Here is a 17,778-nt window from a genome sequence, read left to right on the forward strand (position 1 = left end):
CACGGCACGCACCTCATCATCTTCCATATCGACAGCTATCAAATCATCGTCTTCCTCATCCAAGAGCCTCTTGTCGAGCTGTTGCAGCTGGAAAAGGTGGAACTCCTGCTGCAGCTCCTCTGACTCTGTCAAGTTCTTCAGCATCTGCTGTGGGAAGCGATTTGGGAAGCACAAGCCAATCTGATCAATAACTGCCCTCTCCAGCCAGACCCTTCCTTGAGCCAGGAGACGATCGCCAAGATAATACCTGGAAAAGAAAGCATTATTACCAACCGAGAGTCTGTCAGGGGAGTGCCCAAGGCGCCCGAGCCATTGAGCTCCGCCTTAATTCCTGAATAACCAACGAACATGAAAAGTCTCAACATCAAATTTTTTGTATATGAGCTCAAAGCATGCAAATGACCTCGAAATCCGGGCATCTGTCGCTGTGTAGACGACCGAGGGACCCTATTTGACTCCAACATGGCCAATCCCAAGATAGTCAAAGGAAACATCTGCAACTCAACGCACCCAAAAGTAACTGTCCTATCACATCCTACGGCTAATTAGTTCATGTTAAAGCCCCACTTAGTAGGAGACGGGACGACGCACAGAGGGTCAAACTTTTGGGATGTTTTTGAAGACTTGTAAGAGGAGTTGCATGAAGGGAAATTAAACAGTCTCTCCTACCCCCAGGTTGGTTCATATGTGCAGCCAGCTGGAGGCTGACTAGTGATCAACTGGACTCCTATCTGCACCCCGATTCCTTTGAGCATGTCAGTGACGCAAGAGGCAGGTCCTGCCGAGGGGTGCAGCTTTACAAATGCCAGCTTTGGGTATGTTCTCAAGTAAAGCTATAGTGATACCCTGCTTGCAGGTGAAGTGTGGCCTGGGGTGGGCAAGTTGGGTCCTTTTGGCTTAGAGGTAACAGGTCTGGATTAATCTGCCAATACCTGCCTTCAATACGGGGTAGCCTTTATCAGGATGAGCAAAGGCAACAAACAGCTGTCGTGTTTTACGGCAAGGTTTGTTCCTGCTTGTATAGTACATAAGACAACGCTTGACATCAAGAATGTGAAGCGCTCTCTTGGCTACTGAATAAGGCTGTGGAAATAAGATGAAGATCAATTATTTGATTAAGGTAGAAAAGAGAGGCCAGTTTAGGCAGGAACTTGTAGTGTTAGGGCCTGAAGCTCACTAATACGCCTTAGAGATGTTATGGCTACCAGAAAGGCAACTTAACAGGAGAGAAACTGCCAGAGGCAAGAATGCAGCAGTTCGAAGTGGGGCCTTAGGAGTCTGATGAGGACAACATTGAGAATCCAAATTGGGGAAGTTGGCACAGTAAGTGGGAGGACAGGTTTAATGCCCGCCATAAAGGTCTTAACATGGATTTTGAAGAGTGAGGAAAGTTCCCTGCATGCAACTATAGCAGCTTCATGAAGCAAAGTGAAGTGTAGGCTAAACCAGACTTTTATAGATGTAGAAGATAGCAAATGATGTCTTGTACTATGGGCGCGAGAGGGTTCATACATCTTGGAGTACAGTAGGGGACAAACAGTTTCCAGTAAGCAGCACAGCAGGTGTGTATAGGATGCTCATAGGCTTCTTTGAGTATGTCCGTGCCCTCTTAAAATAAGTTAATGTAACCAAACTCTAGGTTGAGCTGCTTGGGATCAAGGTGTCTGATCCTGCATTGATTTTAAGTTAGAAGGTCTGGCCTGTTGGGGATATTCTCGTATGGGGCGACATGCTTTGGCTTTAGGCCACAATCAACTTGAAATATGCCTTTCAGGGTCACTGAGCCACTGGATTCAAGCTAGCCTGGCTGAAGAAGGGTGACATACCCTGAAACTGGTCCCTGGATGCTTGTTTCCTGTCCAGTGAGGACCTGGCCTGGCAGTTCGGTCTGGACTGTTCCCATGGGTCACAGGGTCAAGACCGATTTGCATATGACTGGGTCCAAACGGGGTGGCGTAGTGGGCAAAAGAACGATGGATTTAACCCAGATCTTTTTACTTGGGAAGAATGTTTGCATTGTCAGCATTCCGTCCATCATTTGTTTGCTGTAACACAAGTTAAGAAAGGTGGCATTTTCCTGACATAGCTATTTAGTGCCTGTAGCCTGCCCCTCGGTCATATGACTGGGTGTAGCTGACCTTTGTTTATTCCTCCTAGACAGCCACACATAAGGAGGAGCTTAGGTGTGCCAGGATAGGCCATATACTGGCAGGATGGAAGGGCGGAGCTGGGCACAGCCCTACTTACACTTGAATAGGCTGTGTCCTGCCTCTATACAATGGGCTGGATATTCCTTGTAGTTAGTCTGGGGCCAGGGAAGGTAGGAAGTCCGTGCACTTCGAAGAAAATTTCTAGAACATTCTCCCACCTTCCAGACACTTCTGGACCTGCTGAAAGGACTGCCACTCTGTTTGACTGCTGCCCTGAAGGAACTGCTGACCTGCTGCCCTCTTGCCTGGGTGAGAAGGATTGGACCGACATTTGTTCAACCCAGGAACCCAAAGTGACTCCAAGGGCTTGTTGGCTAGCCTCTGACTAGAGCCTAAGGGACAGAAGTCTCCAACAACCTTAAACCCAGCACCTGGAGTCGGTCATCTGAGAGTCCTACCCTGTCAAGTGGTGTCATACCAGTCCTGTACCCTTGTAAGTGGACCTAGAGGTGCTCTGCTAGCCCATCTGTGGACCCAGCAAAACCAACCTGCCTCTACTGCGAGGGTGCTCCAGGTGAAAGGGACACCACATTGACCTCGCAGCCCACATCAACCGCTCTTCAGAGCCAAAACTTCACCTCAACTATGCAACCGATCCCAGACACGGGACCTCACCTCGTAAGCCCTCACCAAAACTGGATCCTGGATGACGAGGTGCAGGACCTTGCTATGCTCCACAAACCAGGATCTAAGGTGCTCTTGTTCAGCTGGCCTCACTGAGTCCCTGTAGCTGACCAGGGCTCTATCAAAGTTGGCCTGAACTTGTGCCTTTGTCCCAGTCCGGCATGACCAGATCTCCACATTCAGCGCGCTGTGCTTTTTGGCGCTTTATTTACTCAAACTTCAAACCTGCATATCTCGAGTTCTACTGACTGGATTTTTGTCTTTTAGGTCTTGTTTTATTTTTCAAAGAATAATCTAGGTTTCTAAATCTGGTCTGGGATACTTCTGTGGTGTGTTTTCAATGTGTTACTGTTTGAAATGTTGCATAAATACTTTACGTATCAACAAGGAGAGAGGTAGGGAGAAGGGAACACTCTTATTCCCCACTGATCATCATTAACAACAACAACAAAAATGTTCAGGGCTCGTCGGGAAGGACGGGTTTCAGAGCACAAAGAGAAGAAAGTAGAAACACCCTCTTGGTGTTTACAGAAGGCCCTCACCCGCCGACCTGGTCGGTGACATGCTTCATCATCGGGCCCCACTGGGAGTGGCCGAGTGCCACCCCAGTGTGCTTCAACGCCAGATTTACTGCGGAGCGGGTTGATGTGAAGTTGTGAGTGGCTAAGGGGTTGTGTAAGTGACTAGAGAAAGTGTACGTGGTGAGATTAAAAATGCCTTACTTGTATCAAAAAATTCCTTTATTGTCTGATCAATAAGACATATTAAAATGATGTATAGGAAAACTCAGCCAGATAAATTGAGTGGCTTGTTTCCTCTGGATTTATATGCTGGTCAACATGTAACTGCCAATGTCGGTGTTAATTTACCTGGCATTTATCAGGATCTATAGCGTAATAAACCCCGGCGGTATGGACGCGCTAAGGCCCACCCTACCAAGGGACGTGAAAGTGAAAATAAAAATACTGTCAAAAAGAAGTGCAATAAAATGGTAGGTTCTCGCAGTTTAGGAGACCACACAAAAAATAAAATGCACTTGACAGGTGTGAAACTATCACACCATAGACCTCGGGAGGGGGGTGGTGATGCAATTGGCACACCGCCCTCAGCATCTAGCACCCGCTTGGTACCTGCGTCTGCCCTCGGTAACCGGGTCTCGTATAAATACTTCACACATTGCCTCCTATTCAAGTTTGACTGCTCTGTGCCTAACTACCAGAGGGTTGAGCACAGCTTAATTTGGGGCTTGCTTATGATTTCACCCTGACCAAGATTGTGGTTTCTGCTTGAGTAGGGTTTTACCACCCTCAACCAGCAATCCACTTTCTTACAAGAAGTTACAGTGGTCACAGACATTGTAGACGTGAAGGATACCAGTCTGCTAGATACCTCACAGGAGGGGGAACTTGCCAATCACGGGTCTTTTTCCTTCAGAAGTGACCTCCTATTGCACAGTGATCAGGAGGGCTGCGGACAGGTTATACCTGCAGCTCTCATCCACGGAGGTCAAACCCAACATACTCACTAGTGGCCTGTAACGGGGTCGGGTTGGGCAGCCAAGAGGAATGGTGGATTCCTGATTGTACCCCTTCTACTTCACAGACTTCAACTACGAGGGGGGCCTGGGACGCGGAACCACCCGATGAATCGTCCACAGTTCCCTTTAAGTGGGCGTATGAGGACTTCCCGGAGGACACGCCTACCTCTGACGTCAACGATCCTGGATGGCTGAAAACGGGGGAAGCCCTGTACGCGGCGTGTGACGTCACCAGCGCACCGAGAGACGGAGGACGCGAGGAGAACCGAGCGGAAGAAGAAGACGAGAGAGAAAACGGAAGGCGAAAAGAAGAAGGAGAGCCAGGAGGCCAACGTCCCTGTGTTCCGCCGTGCCACGCTCCCGAGGGAGGAGTGTGGCTCAGCCAGGTACGGCGGCGTTGGGCGGCTTGGGTGGGGAGAAAGAGTTCCCCGTGTGAATAGCGTTAAAACCCCTGTGTGTACCTTCCCTCTGTGTTTCCCGTTCCCTTTCTAAATCAAGTTACCTTCCTGAACCGCACCTACCCTGTTTTCTCCTCACTCGTTTCCCCCACGTTACAGCACAGAGTCACTAGCGTGTTTGTACGATACACCGATGTCCCTCACTACCACGGGTTCCCCTGGGTGCTGACGCTTGTCAGATAAAAAGACTAACGGCGTCCCTCTGTCCATTTCCTTTCTTACATGTGGACTTATCGGGGAGAGCAACGCCAGAGACGGGGACCTTACTAGAGTGACGACAACCGGCTTTTCCAAGAAGACACCACTCCTCCTACATTCACCTCTGAATAGCGGGACTTTTTCCTATCAACTGCCCTGCGTGCCCCGAAGACCTCCACCACGGATAAGATAGAGTTTGCGAGGGAAAGACTAACATTCCGCACAAGACGCACTTTGAAAATAAAACCTAGTTTAAAGAGATATACGGGTCTAGTGTCTGTTGAGCCAGAGTTTGTTACCACCGCAAGCGTTCCCAATCTCTCTGCCCAGACTACATTGGTGTCAGAAGTGGGATTTCGCCCCTCCACTCAAACAGCAGACATGGAACAGGTGGTGCAACAACTCATTGAAGGCCAACAGAAATTGGAATGGGCTATCAGCCAACAAATGTCTGCTGCGGATGCTGACAGGGACATGTTTAAAAATTCCATTACGGCCCAACTCGAGGGATTACACAAGGTAGCACAGAACCCCGGGGTGCCGCCCACAACAGAGCGAAGGGGATTTGGGCCCCATCCGTCCGGAATGCAGTTGCAGAAATACGTGCCAGGGGAGGATCCCGACGCGTTCCTACTAAACTTTGAACGAGCAGCCAGAGCATGTGGTTGGCCCGAGGAGAAATGGCCATTCTTTTTGGCACCACTACTGTCAGGTGAAGCACAAGCCGCATACCAAGTGGCCAACCACGCGGGAGTGACTCCGTATGCGACCATTAAAGCAGTCATCCTAGACCATTTGGGGTTGGACGCAGAGGCCTATAGACTGCGGTTTAGAAAAGAAAAAGGGGTAGCAGGGGAACATCCCAAGACATTATACTTGCGGTTAAAAATGGCCGCCGACAAGTGGTTGAAGCCTGAAAGTAGGAGCAAAGAGGAAGTCATGTCCAGCATATACCTGGAACAGTTCATGGAAGCCTTGCCCTATGGCACTCAGCGATGGCTCAGACAACATTCAGGCCTCACCGCTGAACAGGCCATAGAGATGGCTTCGAACTACAATAGAGCGATGCCCCGAGCCTTGCCATGGGATATGGACAAAGGCAACAAAGGACCTATGGGGGTGGCAAAACCGGAAAAAAAAAAAAAAACCAGCACCAGAACAGTGGAAACATCGCCCCATAAGATATGAGCCCCCCACTCAAAGAGGTCCTCAGTGTTTTGACTGTGGAGAGTGGGGCCACATAGCTAGAATGTGTCCCCGGAAAAGATCAACCGAGGAGCCTATGGAGGTCGGATATATACCAAAGGCCGTGATGTACACAGCGGAGATGGGACCTTCCTTCTACGCAAGGGTAATAGTGAACAGTAAATGTATAAAAGCCCTCCTAGACTCCGGTTGCAAACAATCTGTCATAAAATAACTACACGTACTGCCCTCCCAGGTGGGTCCTGACCTGACAGTACACATTAGATGTGTACATGGTGACGTGAAACCGTACCCAGTAGCTCATCTTACTCTTAAGCCCTTGGGTGGTGAACCTTGCAGAGTGAAGGTAGGGGTGGTGGAGTCATTACCTGAAGACCTAATCTTGGGGTTAGATAATCCTGATTTTTTGAATCTCTTCCGCAAGCAGTTAGAACTACCTAGAGAGGCATTGTTATCCACTGAACCCTGGGAGACAGACCGGAGTTTTAAGTTTGCCCAGAGTAATGACCCTACGCTCCTGAATGCATGGGAAGCAGCCCATATCAATGAAACCACACCTTCACCTGGGTATCCCAGATTCAAGATCATTAATGATCTGTTGTATAGGGAAGGGAAAGCAGGTGATTCTCCACAGCTAGTAGTCCCAAAGGACTTTAGAGACCAAATTCTGTTCTATGCCCACACCCACCTCACGGCGGGTCATAGCGGGGCTGAGAAGACCCTACAAAACATCACAAGGCTGTTCTTTTGGCCTGGCATTTATAAAACCTCCGAAGAGTATTGTAGACAGTGTGAGGTATGCCAAAAGAAAAACATGAGTAGACCCCCGGCAGTACCTCTCCAACCACTACCCATCATAGGCAACCCTTTCAAAAGGGTGGGCATGGACCTCATTGGCCCCCTACCCCGTACCTCCTGAGGACACACATATGCCCTTGTTATCGTCGATTATAACACCAGATTTCCTGAAGCTTTTGCTCTTAGTGCTCCGACAACCAGGAATGTGGCAGATAAATTGATCGAATTGTTTTCAAGGGTTGGGTTTCCAAGAGAGATCCTCACGGATCAGGGGACCCCCTTTGTGTCTAAAATGATGGCCGAGGTTTGTAAAACTCTAGAACTGAAACACATACGCACCTCGGCGTATCATCCACAAACGGATGGGTTGGTTGAGAGATACAACCGTACTCTCAAATCCACATTAAAGAAAATGTTGGCGGCCGAAAACAAAGACTGGGACAAGTTGTTACCGTTGGCCCTCTACGTGCTGCGGGCCCAAGTACAGAGCAGCTTGGGGTACTCCCCGTTTGAGTTGTTATATGGCCGCCAACCTAGGTCACTATTAGAGATCACGAAGGAGGCCTGGGAAAAAGAAGGGGAGGTGGAACAAAGGTCACTATTAGAGTATACCAATCAGTTGAGATCCCGGCTGGGTAAACTCAGGGACCTGGCATACTCCAACTTGGAAAGATCCCAGGTGAATCAGAAACACCAGTACGACAAAGGCAAGAAATGGCGGGTGTTGAACAAGGGGGACTGGGCACTAGTGCTTCTTCCTTCATCAAACCAAAAGTTCAAAAGTGAGTGGAAGGGACCCTACCTGGTCATAGAAACCATAGGCAAAACTACCTATCGACTTCAAATCACACCGGGAAGACAACAAACTTTCCATATCAATCTATTAAAAAAATGGATAGGTCCCCCACCTAAAGCAGCAAACTTAACATTGCCATCGAGGAGTGAAGGATCTACCCTCGATGAACTACCTCTCAATCCTGAACTAACAGACATTGAAAAGGAGGAACTAGCACAAACTTTACAACAGTTCGCTCCAATGTTTTCAGATGTGCCAGGTCGCACTCATTTAGCCGAGCACTGTATAGAAACTGAACCCGGAAAGGTAGTGAAGCAAAGGGCCTACCGCATTCCGGCGGCCAGGAGAGCCGACGTAAAAAAGGAGGTCCTGGACATGCTACAGTTAGGGGTTATCCGGCCGTCACACAGCAACTGGGCGTCCCCCATAGTGATGGTACCAAAACCGGACGGGTCCACCCGGTTTTGTATGGATTTTCGCGCCCTAAATGCCATCTCTTCCTTTGATGCCTTTCCGATTCCACGAGTTGATGAACTCATAGAGAGAATCGGAGAGGCCAGATATATCACAACTCTGGACTTAACTAAGGGGTACTGGCAAGTGCCCCTGCGTGAAACGGACAGGCATAAAACAGCGTTTGCCACGGATGATGGGTTGTTTGAGTTTACAGTGTTACCTTTCGGGTTACACGGAGCCCCAGCAACTTTTCAGAGACTTATGAACACTGTATTAGCTCCCCACACCAAGTACAGCTCCGTGTACCTCGATGATATAGTCATCTTTAGTAAGACCTGGAAGGAGCATCTTGTCCATTTCACCAACATCTTACGGGCCCTACAAAATGCGGGCCTACATGTAAATGCAAAAAAATCGAGGGCTGCTTTTCCTAGGGTAAAGTATTTGGGATTCATGTTGGGCGAGGGGGTCATCGCTCCTCAGGAGGAGAAAATTAAAGCAATCACCAACACCCCCTTCCCAACCACAAAAAAAGAACTACGTGCATTCCTAGGTCTGATAGGATATTACCGACGGTTCATCATGAACTTTGCAGAGACCGCGGCTCCCTTGACAGACCTTCTAAAGAACAATTCCAAAAACAACCTGGGGAAGAATCCTTCCACAGACGCCTGCTTAGCCTTTGAGCGATTGAAAACAGCGATCACATCCAGTCCTGTATTGATACCACCGGACTTTAACAAACCCTTCTCCCTGGGAACTGATGCCTCTGACGTGGGGATTGGGGCGGTGCTGTCGCAAGCGGGGGATGATGGGTTGGAACACCCCATTCTCTTCATCAGTCGAAAACTGCATCCTAGAGAAAGTAAATACCCCACGATTGAAAAGGAGTGCCTGGCGATCCGATGGTCAGTAGACAAATTAAGGTATTACCTGGAGGGCAAGCCGTTTACACTGTTCTCGGACCATGCTCCGCTACAGTGGATGCAGAGGACCATGTCACAAAACGCCAGGGTATTGAGGTGGTTCCTTTTCTTGCAACCCTTCTCGTTCACCCTAGTCCATAGGAAAGGCGTACACAACGGCAATGCAGACTTCCTATCAAGAACACCCATTCTCCCCGATCGGGAGAATCCTAGGGGGGAGCAGTGTAACGGGGTCGGGTTGGGCAGCCAAGAGGAATGGTGGATTCCTGATTGTACCCCTTCTACTTCACAGACTTCAACTACGAGGGGGGCCTGGGACGCGGAACCACCCGATGAATCGTCCACAGTTCCCTTTAAGTGGGCGTATGAGGACTTCCCGGAGGACACGCCTACCTCTGACGTCAACGATCCTGGATGGCTGAAAACGGGGGAAGCCCTGTACGCGGCGTGTGACGTCACCAGCGCACCGAGAGACGGAGGACGCGAGGAGAACCGAGCGGAAGAAGAAGACGAGAGAGAAAACGGAAGGCGAAAAGAAGAAGGAGAGCCAGGAGGCCAACGTCCCTGTGTTCCGCCGTGCCACGCTCCCGAAGGAGGAGTGTGGCTCAGCCAGGTACGGCGGCGTTGGGCGGCTTGGGTGGGGAGAAAGAGTTCCCCGTGTGAATAGCGTTAAAACCCCTGTGTGTACCTTCCCTCTGTGTTTCCCGTTCCCTTTCTAAATCAAGTTACCTTCCTGAACCGCACCTACCCTGTTTTCTCCTCACTCGTTTCCCCCACGTTACAGCACAGAGTCACTAGCGTGTTTGTACGATACACCGATGTCCCTCACTACCACGGGTTCCCCTGGGTGCTGAAGCTTGTCAGATAAAAAGACTAACGGCGTCCCTCTGTCCATTTCCTTTCTTACATGTGGACTTATCGGGGAGAGCAACGCCAGAGACGGGGACCTTACTAGAGTGACGACAACCGGCTTTTCCAAGAAGACACCACTCCTCCTACATTCACCTCTGAATAGCGGGACTTTTTCCTATCAACTGCCCTGCGTGCCCCGTGATAGAGTTTGCGAGGGAAAGACTAACATTCCGCACAAGACGCACTTTGAAAATAAAACCTAGTTTAAAGAGATATACGGGTCTAGTGTCTGTTGAGCCAGAGTTTGTTACCACCGCAAGCGTTCCCAATCTCCCTGCCCAGACTACATGGCCATATGCATCAAAGTCCGATTTTGCGATTCCTAATTTGCGATTTTTACCGAATCGCAAATAAGGAATCGCAAAACGGGATGCACGATTGAAAGTGCATAAAATTTGCGATCCGGTAAAAATTGCAATTTTTACCGAATCGCAAATATTATGCGAATTCCAATTTGCGATTTCGCAATTCCCATTGATTCCTATGGGCCAAATGGCCCATAGGAATCAATGGGAATTGCGAATTCGCAAATTAGAATTCGCAAAATGTTGATGCATTCCATGGGTGCAGGGGGGGGTCCAAAGGACCCCCCCCCCCCCTGCACCCCTGAAATGTATTTTGAAGTGCATGTTTCAAACGCACATGTCCTAAGGACATGTGTGTCTTAAGGACATGTGTGTCTGTAACATGACAGTGTTTTGAAATGCAAATTAGAGCATTTTAACACATTTTCGCAAATTACCACGAGGTTCAACCTCGTGGTAATTTGCACCCCCTAATTGCGAATTTGCAATTTTAAAATGAATCATGCATTGCTTTTAAGGAATCGCAAATTTGCGATTCCTTAAAAGCAAACGCATTATTGGAATTCGCTAAAAATAGCGATTTCAACAAAAATGCTTGATGCATTCCAGAAACCTATTTAGAAATCGCAAACGGCCGAATTTTGCGATTCGCACCGTTTGCACTTCCTAAATAGGTTGATGCATGTGGGCACAAGTGAACTTGCAGCATCCTTAAGTAAATAAATAAAATAAATAAACAAATCCTTGAGTGCTTTGGGGTGCAGCTTTTGAACGAAAAACAGGCACCAACGTCATTGTCAGTTCAGCGGAGTAGAGGAAAGTTGGGGAGCAGGGATCAGCAGTATCAATTGAGAAGCCATTTGTGGCACCTGCAGCCGAACTGATGCCACATATCTGTGGACAGTTGTAAAGAGAGGGACCTGACCACTGCCGGACTTCAAAGGTGCAGCTCCAAATGACGCCAGTGCAGAGGGTATGAATGTAGGCATGCTGTACAGCTACATGGGGCCCGAAGGCGCACAAAAAGCGGCTGCCATTCTAATGACCATGCGGAGCATTGAGGAATTCTGCTGTATCCACCCTTGGGGCCGGAAAGTCAGAGTAGAGTAGTAAAGCCACTGGATGCTGCCAGCCTGGATCGAATCAAGTGCCCCCTCTGAGGGAAGTTTTGAGAGCACCATGATCATGAATTATTACTCGAGGAATGAAAAGTAGATGACCTTGACTGGGCCCAGGATTAAAGCCTGTGTCTTTTTTCATTGCAGGCATGTGACAAATTTTGCATCCCATTCTTGGATTGTCTTTGGGTGCATACTGAGACACAACTAGCTTGACTTAAGAGTCGTGGTCCGACTCCAAGCACCGCAGGCAGATAGAGGGAGGGTCGGGCTTGAAGCCTGAAAGCTTGGCGCATATATCCCTAGCACTGCACTTGTTTTTTTGTGTGAATCTCTCTTCTTAGGAAAACAATAAATCTCTCAGTGGGGGGAAGCTCAGATCTGCATCAAAAGTGAAAACACAAAGGAACGGACTATGTGCTGGGGTGGGCGCTATATAGTTTAAGAAACACCAACAGGCATCATTTCTTACGCAGACCCTAAGCCAGTGCCCCCTAACAGCATCAAAGAGCTTTGAAGTTTCCGGATCCAGGCTGATGATGCCTGGGATTATTCAACAGATTGGAATCTGCACACAGAAGTGTTGATCTGAAATTACCTAAATGACAGACTTTTTCCCAGACCTGAATAGTAGAGTAGATTGCACACGATTGTCTCACTCACCTATCTGAAGGTACCAATCATAAGACTCTTAAGCATCCAAAATACACACCTCTGCCCTTCATTTGACACATTCTGGCCCTGCTTTTAAGGCACTTCTCAACACTGTTTATCCCCACATCTTGCCCATCTCAAGAAACTGATCACTTGACAGTTTCTCTTCCTATGGGCTTTACTCAATGATATTCTCTTTATCCACCTGTCCATGCTATATCAAAGATGTAGCAAAGTCCTCTTCTACAAGGCAATGCTTACAGACATGTCTGTGGCTCCCGTAGAGCACTGCTCACTGGTACATTGGAAAACGTCACCTAAAAGTCCCCTTCCTCAAACCGATGCTTGCTTGAGGTTTGTCATTAAGATCTGCTAAAGGCGAGCGCTCTCTACACGTCCCTCTCCATTCACTCTCTCAAGATTCAAACTCTGTTCACTCTTCCTTGGGATCTCTGCAGCATTCACGGTTTCTCAGGACATTCCTCTCCAATCACTTCGTCTCAGAATGCCCCTATCCATTTACTCTACTCTGGTATCCCTTTCCTTTCACTTCTTTGGCTGGCGTGCCATACACGTTCAGAGACTCGACAACTACCTGTAGAAGTGCTCAAAGGTGCTGGAGAGTTCAAGGCCAGAGAGGAAGAGCATGGGCTCCATAAACTGCTGCAGCTGCTTCAAGGTCTCCATGTTGGACGAGTCCGTTTGACTCGCCTGGATTCGTTGATCGATGTACCGAGCAAACTGCTCACTAACCTACGAAACATAGGAGAAACATGTCAAGGAAGGGGTGAGGTAAGTACGCGCATGGGAGAAGAAGTCAGTAGAGGAGTACAATATAGACACAAAGGCAAGTCAGAAAATGAATGCAGAAATGCAAGCTTAGCAGTCTCAGGGGCACGCTGGACTTGAATGTAGGGATGCCACAGGAATGGTGCACGTAGACCCTGCAGGAATGAGTGGAGGGACACTGAGCAGACTGACAAGATGGATGCATTAATTGGGTCTATGGCTCAGGTGTCAGTTTAAATCAGTACATTGAGGTCAATAAGTATATTCATGGAAGGAAGTAGCCTCAGACCTGAGTAGTAACACAACTAAGAGACTGATGGGGAGGATGGGGAGGCATGAAGGGAAGGGGATGAAGAAATACCACAGTGAGCATTTGCCGTTCTTTTATGAACGCAAAAGGCACTCACATGCATGGCTGTCAGGAAGGAAAGCTGCAGGAGGCCCCCAGAGAATCCGTGGCGAAGCGCCAGAACAAAGGCAGTTTGCTGACCAAATAACTCTTCCATTGCGTTCTTCAGCCGCAGGTAAATGTTCCGATATCGCTCCACAAAGTCTGCTGTATTCCAGGAAGACTCGAGGAACCTCTTCACCTAGAATTCAGGGAAACAATTAAAGAGATGGCAATTTGCCAACATCGATTGAACATTTCTAATTTATAATCAACCAATTCTTAACCAAAGAACATTATGGTTTTACAATTATTCACCCTTGCATGCACTGTGGACTGAAAACTTCAGAGGAATGTTTCAAAGTAACCCCTTTTTAAGTAGTCACCCCCAATTCTAAATTTTTGGGGATGGGGTGAGAGGGGAACTCACCTGCTGGTAATCTTGAAGTCTAAAACTGGGACACTGCTCTCCAGTGGCCAGTGTATGTGCTATGACCCCAAAACAAGGCCAGCTTTGGTAGCTTAGTGGACTAATGTGTCCATGGTAGGGGCCTGTGTTTGACCATATGGTCACCGGTTCAAATGCCGGTGGGTGCACTCAGCCTTTAATCCCTCCGAGGTCAATAAAATGAGTACCAGTAAGTTGGGAATAGGGATGCAAGTCTGAGTTTAGATATGTCCTTTAGTTGTGCCATCATAATCGACTGATTCTCTAGCGAAACAAGGGCCCCCTTACTCAACAAATCGAAACTGGGGTGGTGGAGGGAGCTAAAGAATGGTGATGGATTAAACCCAGATCAGTTGACTGGGGGTGAGTGTTTGTTTTGCTCTAATGCTCCGTCCATCATCCCCTTTGGTATCACTTTGTTCACCCTCAGTTGGCAGGGTATGCCCAGACGTGGGTCCCTTGCTCACTCTACCACTGGATTCAAGATAGCCTGGCTGATGAGGATTATAAATCCGAAACCGGTCCCAGTGTGCTTGTTTCCGGTCCAGGGGAGACATGGCTTGGCAGTTCGGGCTGGACTGTTCCCATGAGGCACAGGGTCAGACTGATTTGCATATGGCCATGTCTGAACTGGGGTGGCAGAGGGGGCTAAAGAACAGTGATGGATTAAACCCAGATCAGTTGACTGGGGGTGAGTGTTTGTTTTGCTCTAACGCTCTGTCCATCATCCCCTTTGGTATCGCCTTACTCCACAAGAAGCAGGGCGTAAAGTATTTTTAAAGAAACATTGGTTCTATTAGAGATGCATGTAGTTCAAGGATACACAATACAACGGCTGTATATAAGCGTATGTCCACAACATAAAATATGCAAGAGTCATCACTAGGAATATATTCCAATTAGTATTCTTTATATGCTGCATAGTGTCTCATGTGACAAAGGGGAACCAAAGGAAATAACGATAATACACAGTCAGAGAAGTGAAAAAATAACAGGCATATGTGTTACTTAGAACAACAAACAACCATATATATCCGTATAGTTCAAGATGTATTATAAATTCAAGCCCTTATATCAACTAATGGCATCTCCAGTTGGTTTGCTTGTGTTTTACTAACAACGTTTTCCTCACTGCTCTGGGACAGTATTCAGCCCACATGCCACCTTCTCCCCTCCCTTCTCCGTAACTGTAGGGAATGCTCCGTTTTTTGTCTGATCAATGTTAATCACTGCACATCTGACTGCTCAAACATCTTTGATGCACTGACTATGCGATTTTAAGTGACCACCAGCTAACATTCTACTACTCCTTTGTCTGTGGGTGTGTGCATATGTATATCTGTATCTCTCTCTCTCTCTCTCTATATATATATATATATATATATATATATATATATGTGTGTGTGTGTGTGTGTGTGTTATATATATATATATATATATATATATTGTGTGTAGATACCGCGTCTCAGTGCAAACACACCAATCATTCGTGCATCGCTGCCACAGATTCCTCGGACACGGACCCATTCGTTGTGCAAAATTTATTGAAGCAAAGTATGCTGCATGACGTTTCGGCTCCCTGGAGCCTTGTTCACATGACAACCTCCCTCATACAAGTGCTCATTTTTAAAGTGCCAGTGTCCAACATAGTCATCACCACGTGATAGAGTTACACAGTAAAAATGGAAGACAGATCCACATGTCTGTGTAAAAACGAGATAATGCAAAACATTGGATCTAAATGGCAGCCAAATAATGTTAAAATACAGTATTCATAATAGAATATAATATAACTTCTGTAAACTACCTCAAGAATGTATCTCATAATGTAAAAGTGCCTGTATCAATAAATAGTTTAAAAATGTAAAAAATGTTAAAATGTTTAAGGTAATACTCCCAATATTCAATAGATAAACATATTGAACAAATATTTAACAAAGGTGTACTGGATCAAATATGAGATAAAGTACTATTCAGGTCTATCATCAGTAGTGCAAAGTAATGCAAATATGTGCAAATATGCTGAACTTAACAAATTACACAATATTCATTGTATAATCGTAAAGTGCAAGTGCAAAACTTTCATAGTGCAAACAACGCAGAGTAAACGGTTATTGTTCATGTGCAAATAATGCCTTTAGTAAACATATACTCATGTTTCAATGTTGACAGGCCTGACTCTTTAGGGGGAAATACCATATAAACATCTAGATACAGTGCAATTGACATGTGCTGGATATACATCCAAAAATATGAATAAGATATTAATTCATATTGCATGGCTACCACTGATATGTCCTCAGTATATAAAGTACCCGAGCTTCATCACAGAGGCGAATCCAAAGTCACTGTGTAAAATCTATTAAACAAATTTAAAGTGCTTTTTTATATATATTCTACCCATTGAGGGAAGTTAAAATTATTTTTGAGTTGTGGTACTCCTCAATATCCTTACTAATAGCAGCAACAGTGTACAAGATATATCATCTCACATTCACTGTGAAACAGGGACAAAATAGTTAAAGAATAGTTGGTAAATGTTCATAAATAATTCACCCAACAACCAAGTATAGACCTGTGATCGATGATCCTATTAAAATGATCCTTTGCTGATATCCCGAGCCGGGAATACCAAGTAAAACACAGTGAGATTGAACAAAATGACACTGCTCTCATGGTATCAATGACAAATCGCCCCCTGCACCAATAAGGGGCATGATTAATGCTGCCGTGCCATCAGCCCATGACACCAGTTACTTTAAACAATACAGTGACTGTCCAAGAGAAAGACAGATATGGAGGTTTCATAGGCATTAGGGTAGACATGTGTACATGTCCTCCGAAGTGTTCAGGCCACCTGGTACCTTAGTATCAAGTTGTAAAATGTACCGGGTTTCCAGTTTACGTAACCCGGCCTCCCTATCGCCTCCACGCCTACTAGCCTTGACCGCATCGATGACAAAATACTTAAGGCTAGTGTTGTCGCCATGATGGTGTTCGCGAAAATGTTGCGCCACCGGATACGTATTGTCTTGATTGGTGATGGCTCTTAAATGCTGCAGTATGCGTTTATGTACGGCTAGTTTGGTACTGCAGCGAGCATGGACATTCTAATACGTATTGCAAATGCTACTTACCAGTATGCATCTGTTCTTGGCATGTAGGGCTGCTGACATTCATATCTGTGCATAGTCCGCCACCTAGTGTTGGGTCCGGATGATTGCACATTGTTGTCCTGGAAGAGTCTTCGAAGTATCACGAGATAGGTGGCTCCTCCCCTGGACTACAGTGCGCATGGGCATCGACTCCATCCCCAGATTGTTTTTAGCCATTGGCAGAGATGGAGTGAAGAAAGTGAGTGATGACCATCCTATGAGCATATGTGTTTATATGAATAAATACTGCAGCTGCTACAGGCGCCGGGGAGGAGGGTGGGCGATATGAATGTCAGCAGCCCTACATGCCAAGAACAGATGCATACTGGTAAGTAGCATTTGCAGTTCGAGGCATGTGGGCTGCTGAATTCATATCTGTGCATAGAATACATAGCAGTCCCTCCATTAACGGCGGCCGCCCGTGCCAGCTGCAGCAGTCTGAAAAAGCGTTTTTAGAACAGCCTGACCAACAGCTGCCTGCTGTTTGGAATGCACGTCTACACAGTAGTGCTTAGTGAAAGTATGTGTGGTAGACCATGTGGCTGCTCTACAGATGTCTTCTAAGGGAATGTTACCTAGGAAAGCCATAGAGGCCCCCAACTTCCTAGTGGAGTGGGCCCTCGGTGGGATAGTGAGAGTGCGCTTAGCTTTAGCGTAACAGATCTGAATGCACTTTACTATCCATCTAGCAATCCCCGCTTTGGAGATTGCGTTTCCCTTGTGTTGTGTGGCAAAAGCAACAAAAAGTTGTTTGGTTTTGCGGAAATCTTTTGTCCTGTCCACATAGTACATCAAGGCCC

At 47.0% G+C, this 17,778-nt stretch overlaps 1 protein-coding gene across 1 annotated transcript in view; it reads right to left on the bottom strand.

Annotated features, from left to right (window-relative positions):
- The window catches only part of CUL9 (cullin 9), a 443,484-nt gene that overhangs the window by 214,422 nt on the left and 211,284 nt on the right, over positions 1–17,778 (bottom strand). Inside the window, exons 23-25 of the mRNA XM_086948773.1 lie at positions 13,395–13,577; positions 12,794–12,951; positions 13–247 (exon numbers count right to left, since the gene is read on the bottom strand). Of these exons, the coding sequence (XP_086804899.1) occupies positions 13–247; positions 12,794–12,951; positions 13,395–13,577 (576 nt within the window). The remainder of the gene's footprint in view (positions 1–12; positions 248–12,793; positions 12,952–13,394; positions 13,578–17,778) is intronic.

Source organism: Lissotriton vulgaris, unplaced genomic scaffold (assembly GCF_964263255.1).
Source record: "Lissotriton vulgaris unplaced genomic scaffold, aLisVul1.2 SCAFFOLD_375, whole genome shotgun sequence".
Taxonomy (NCBI): domain Eukaryota; kingdom Metazoa; phylum Chordata; class Amphibia; order Caudata; family Salamandridae; genus Lissotriton; species Lissotriton vulgaris.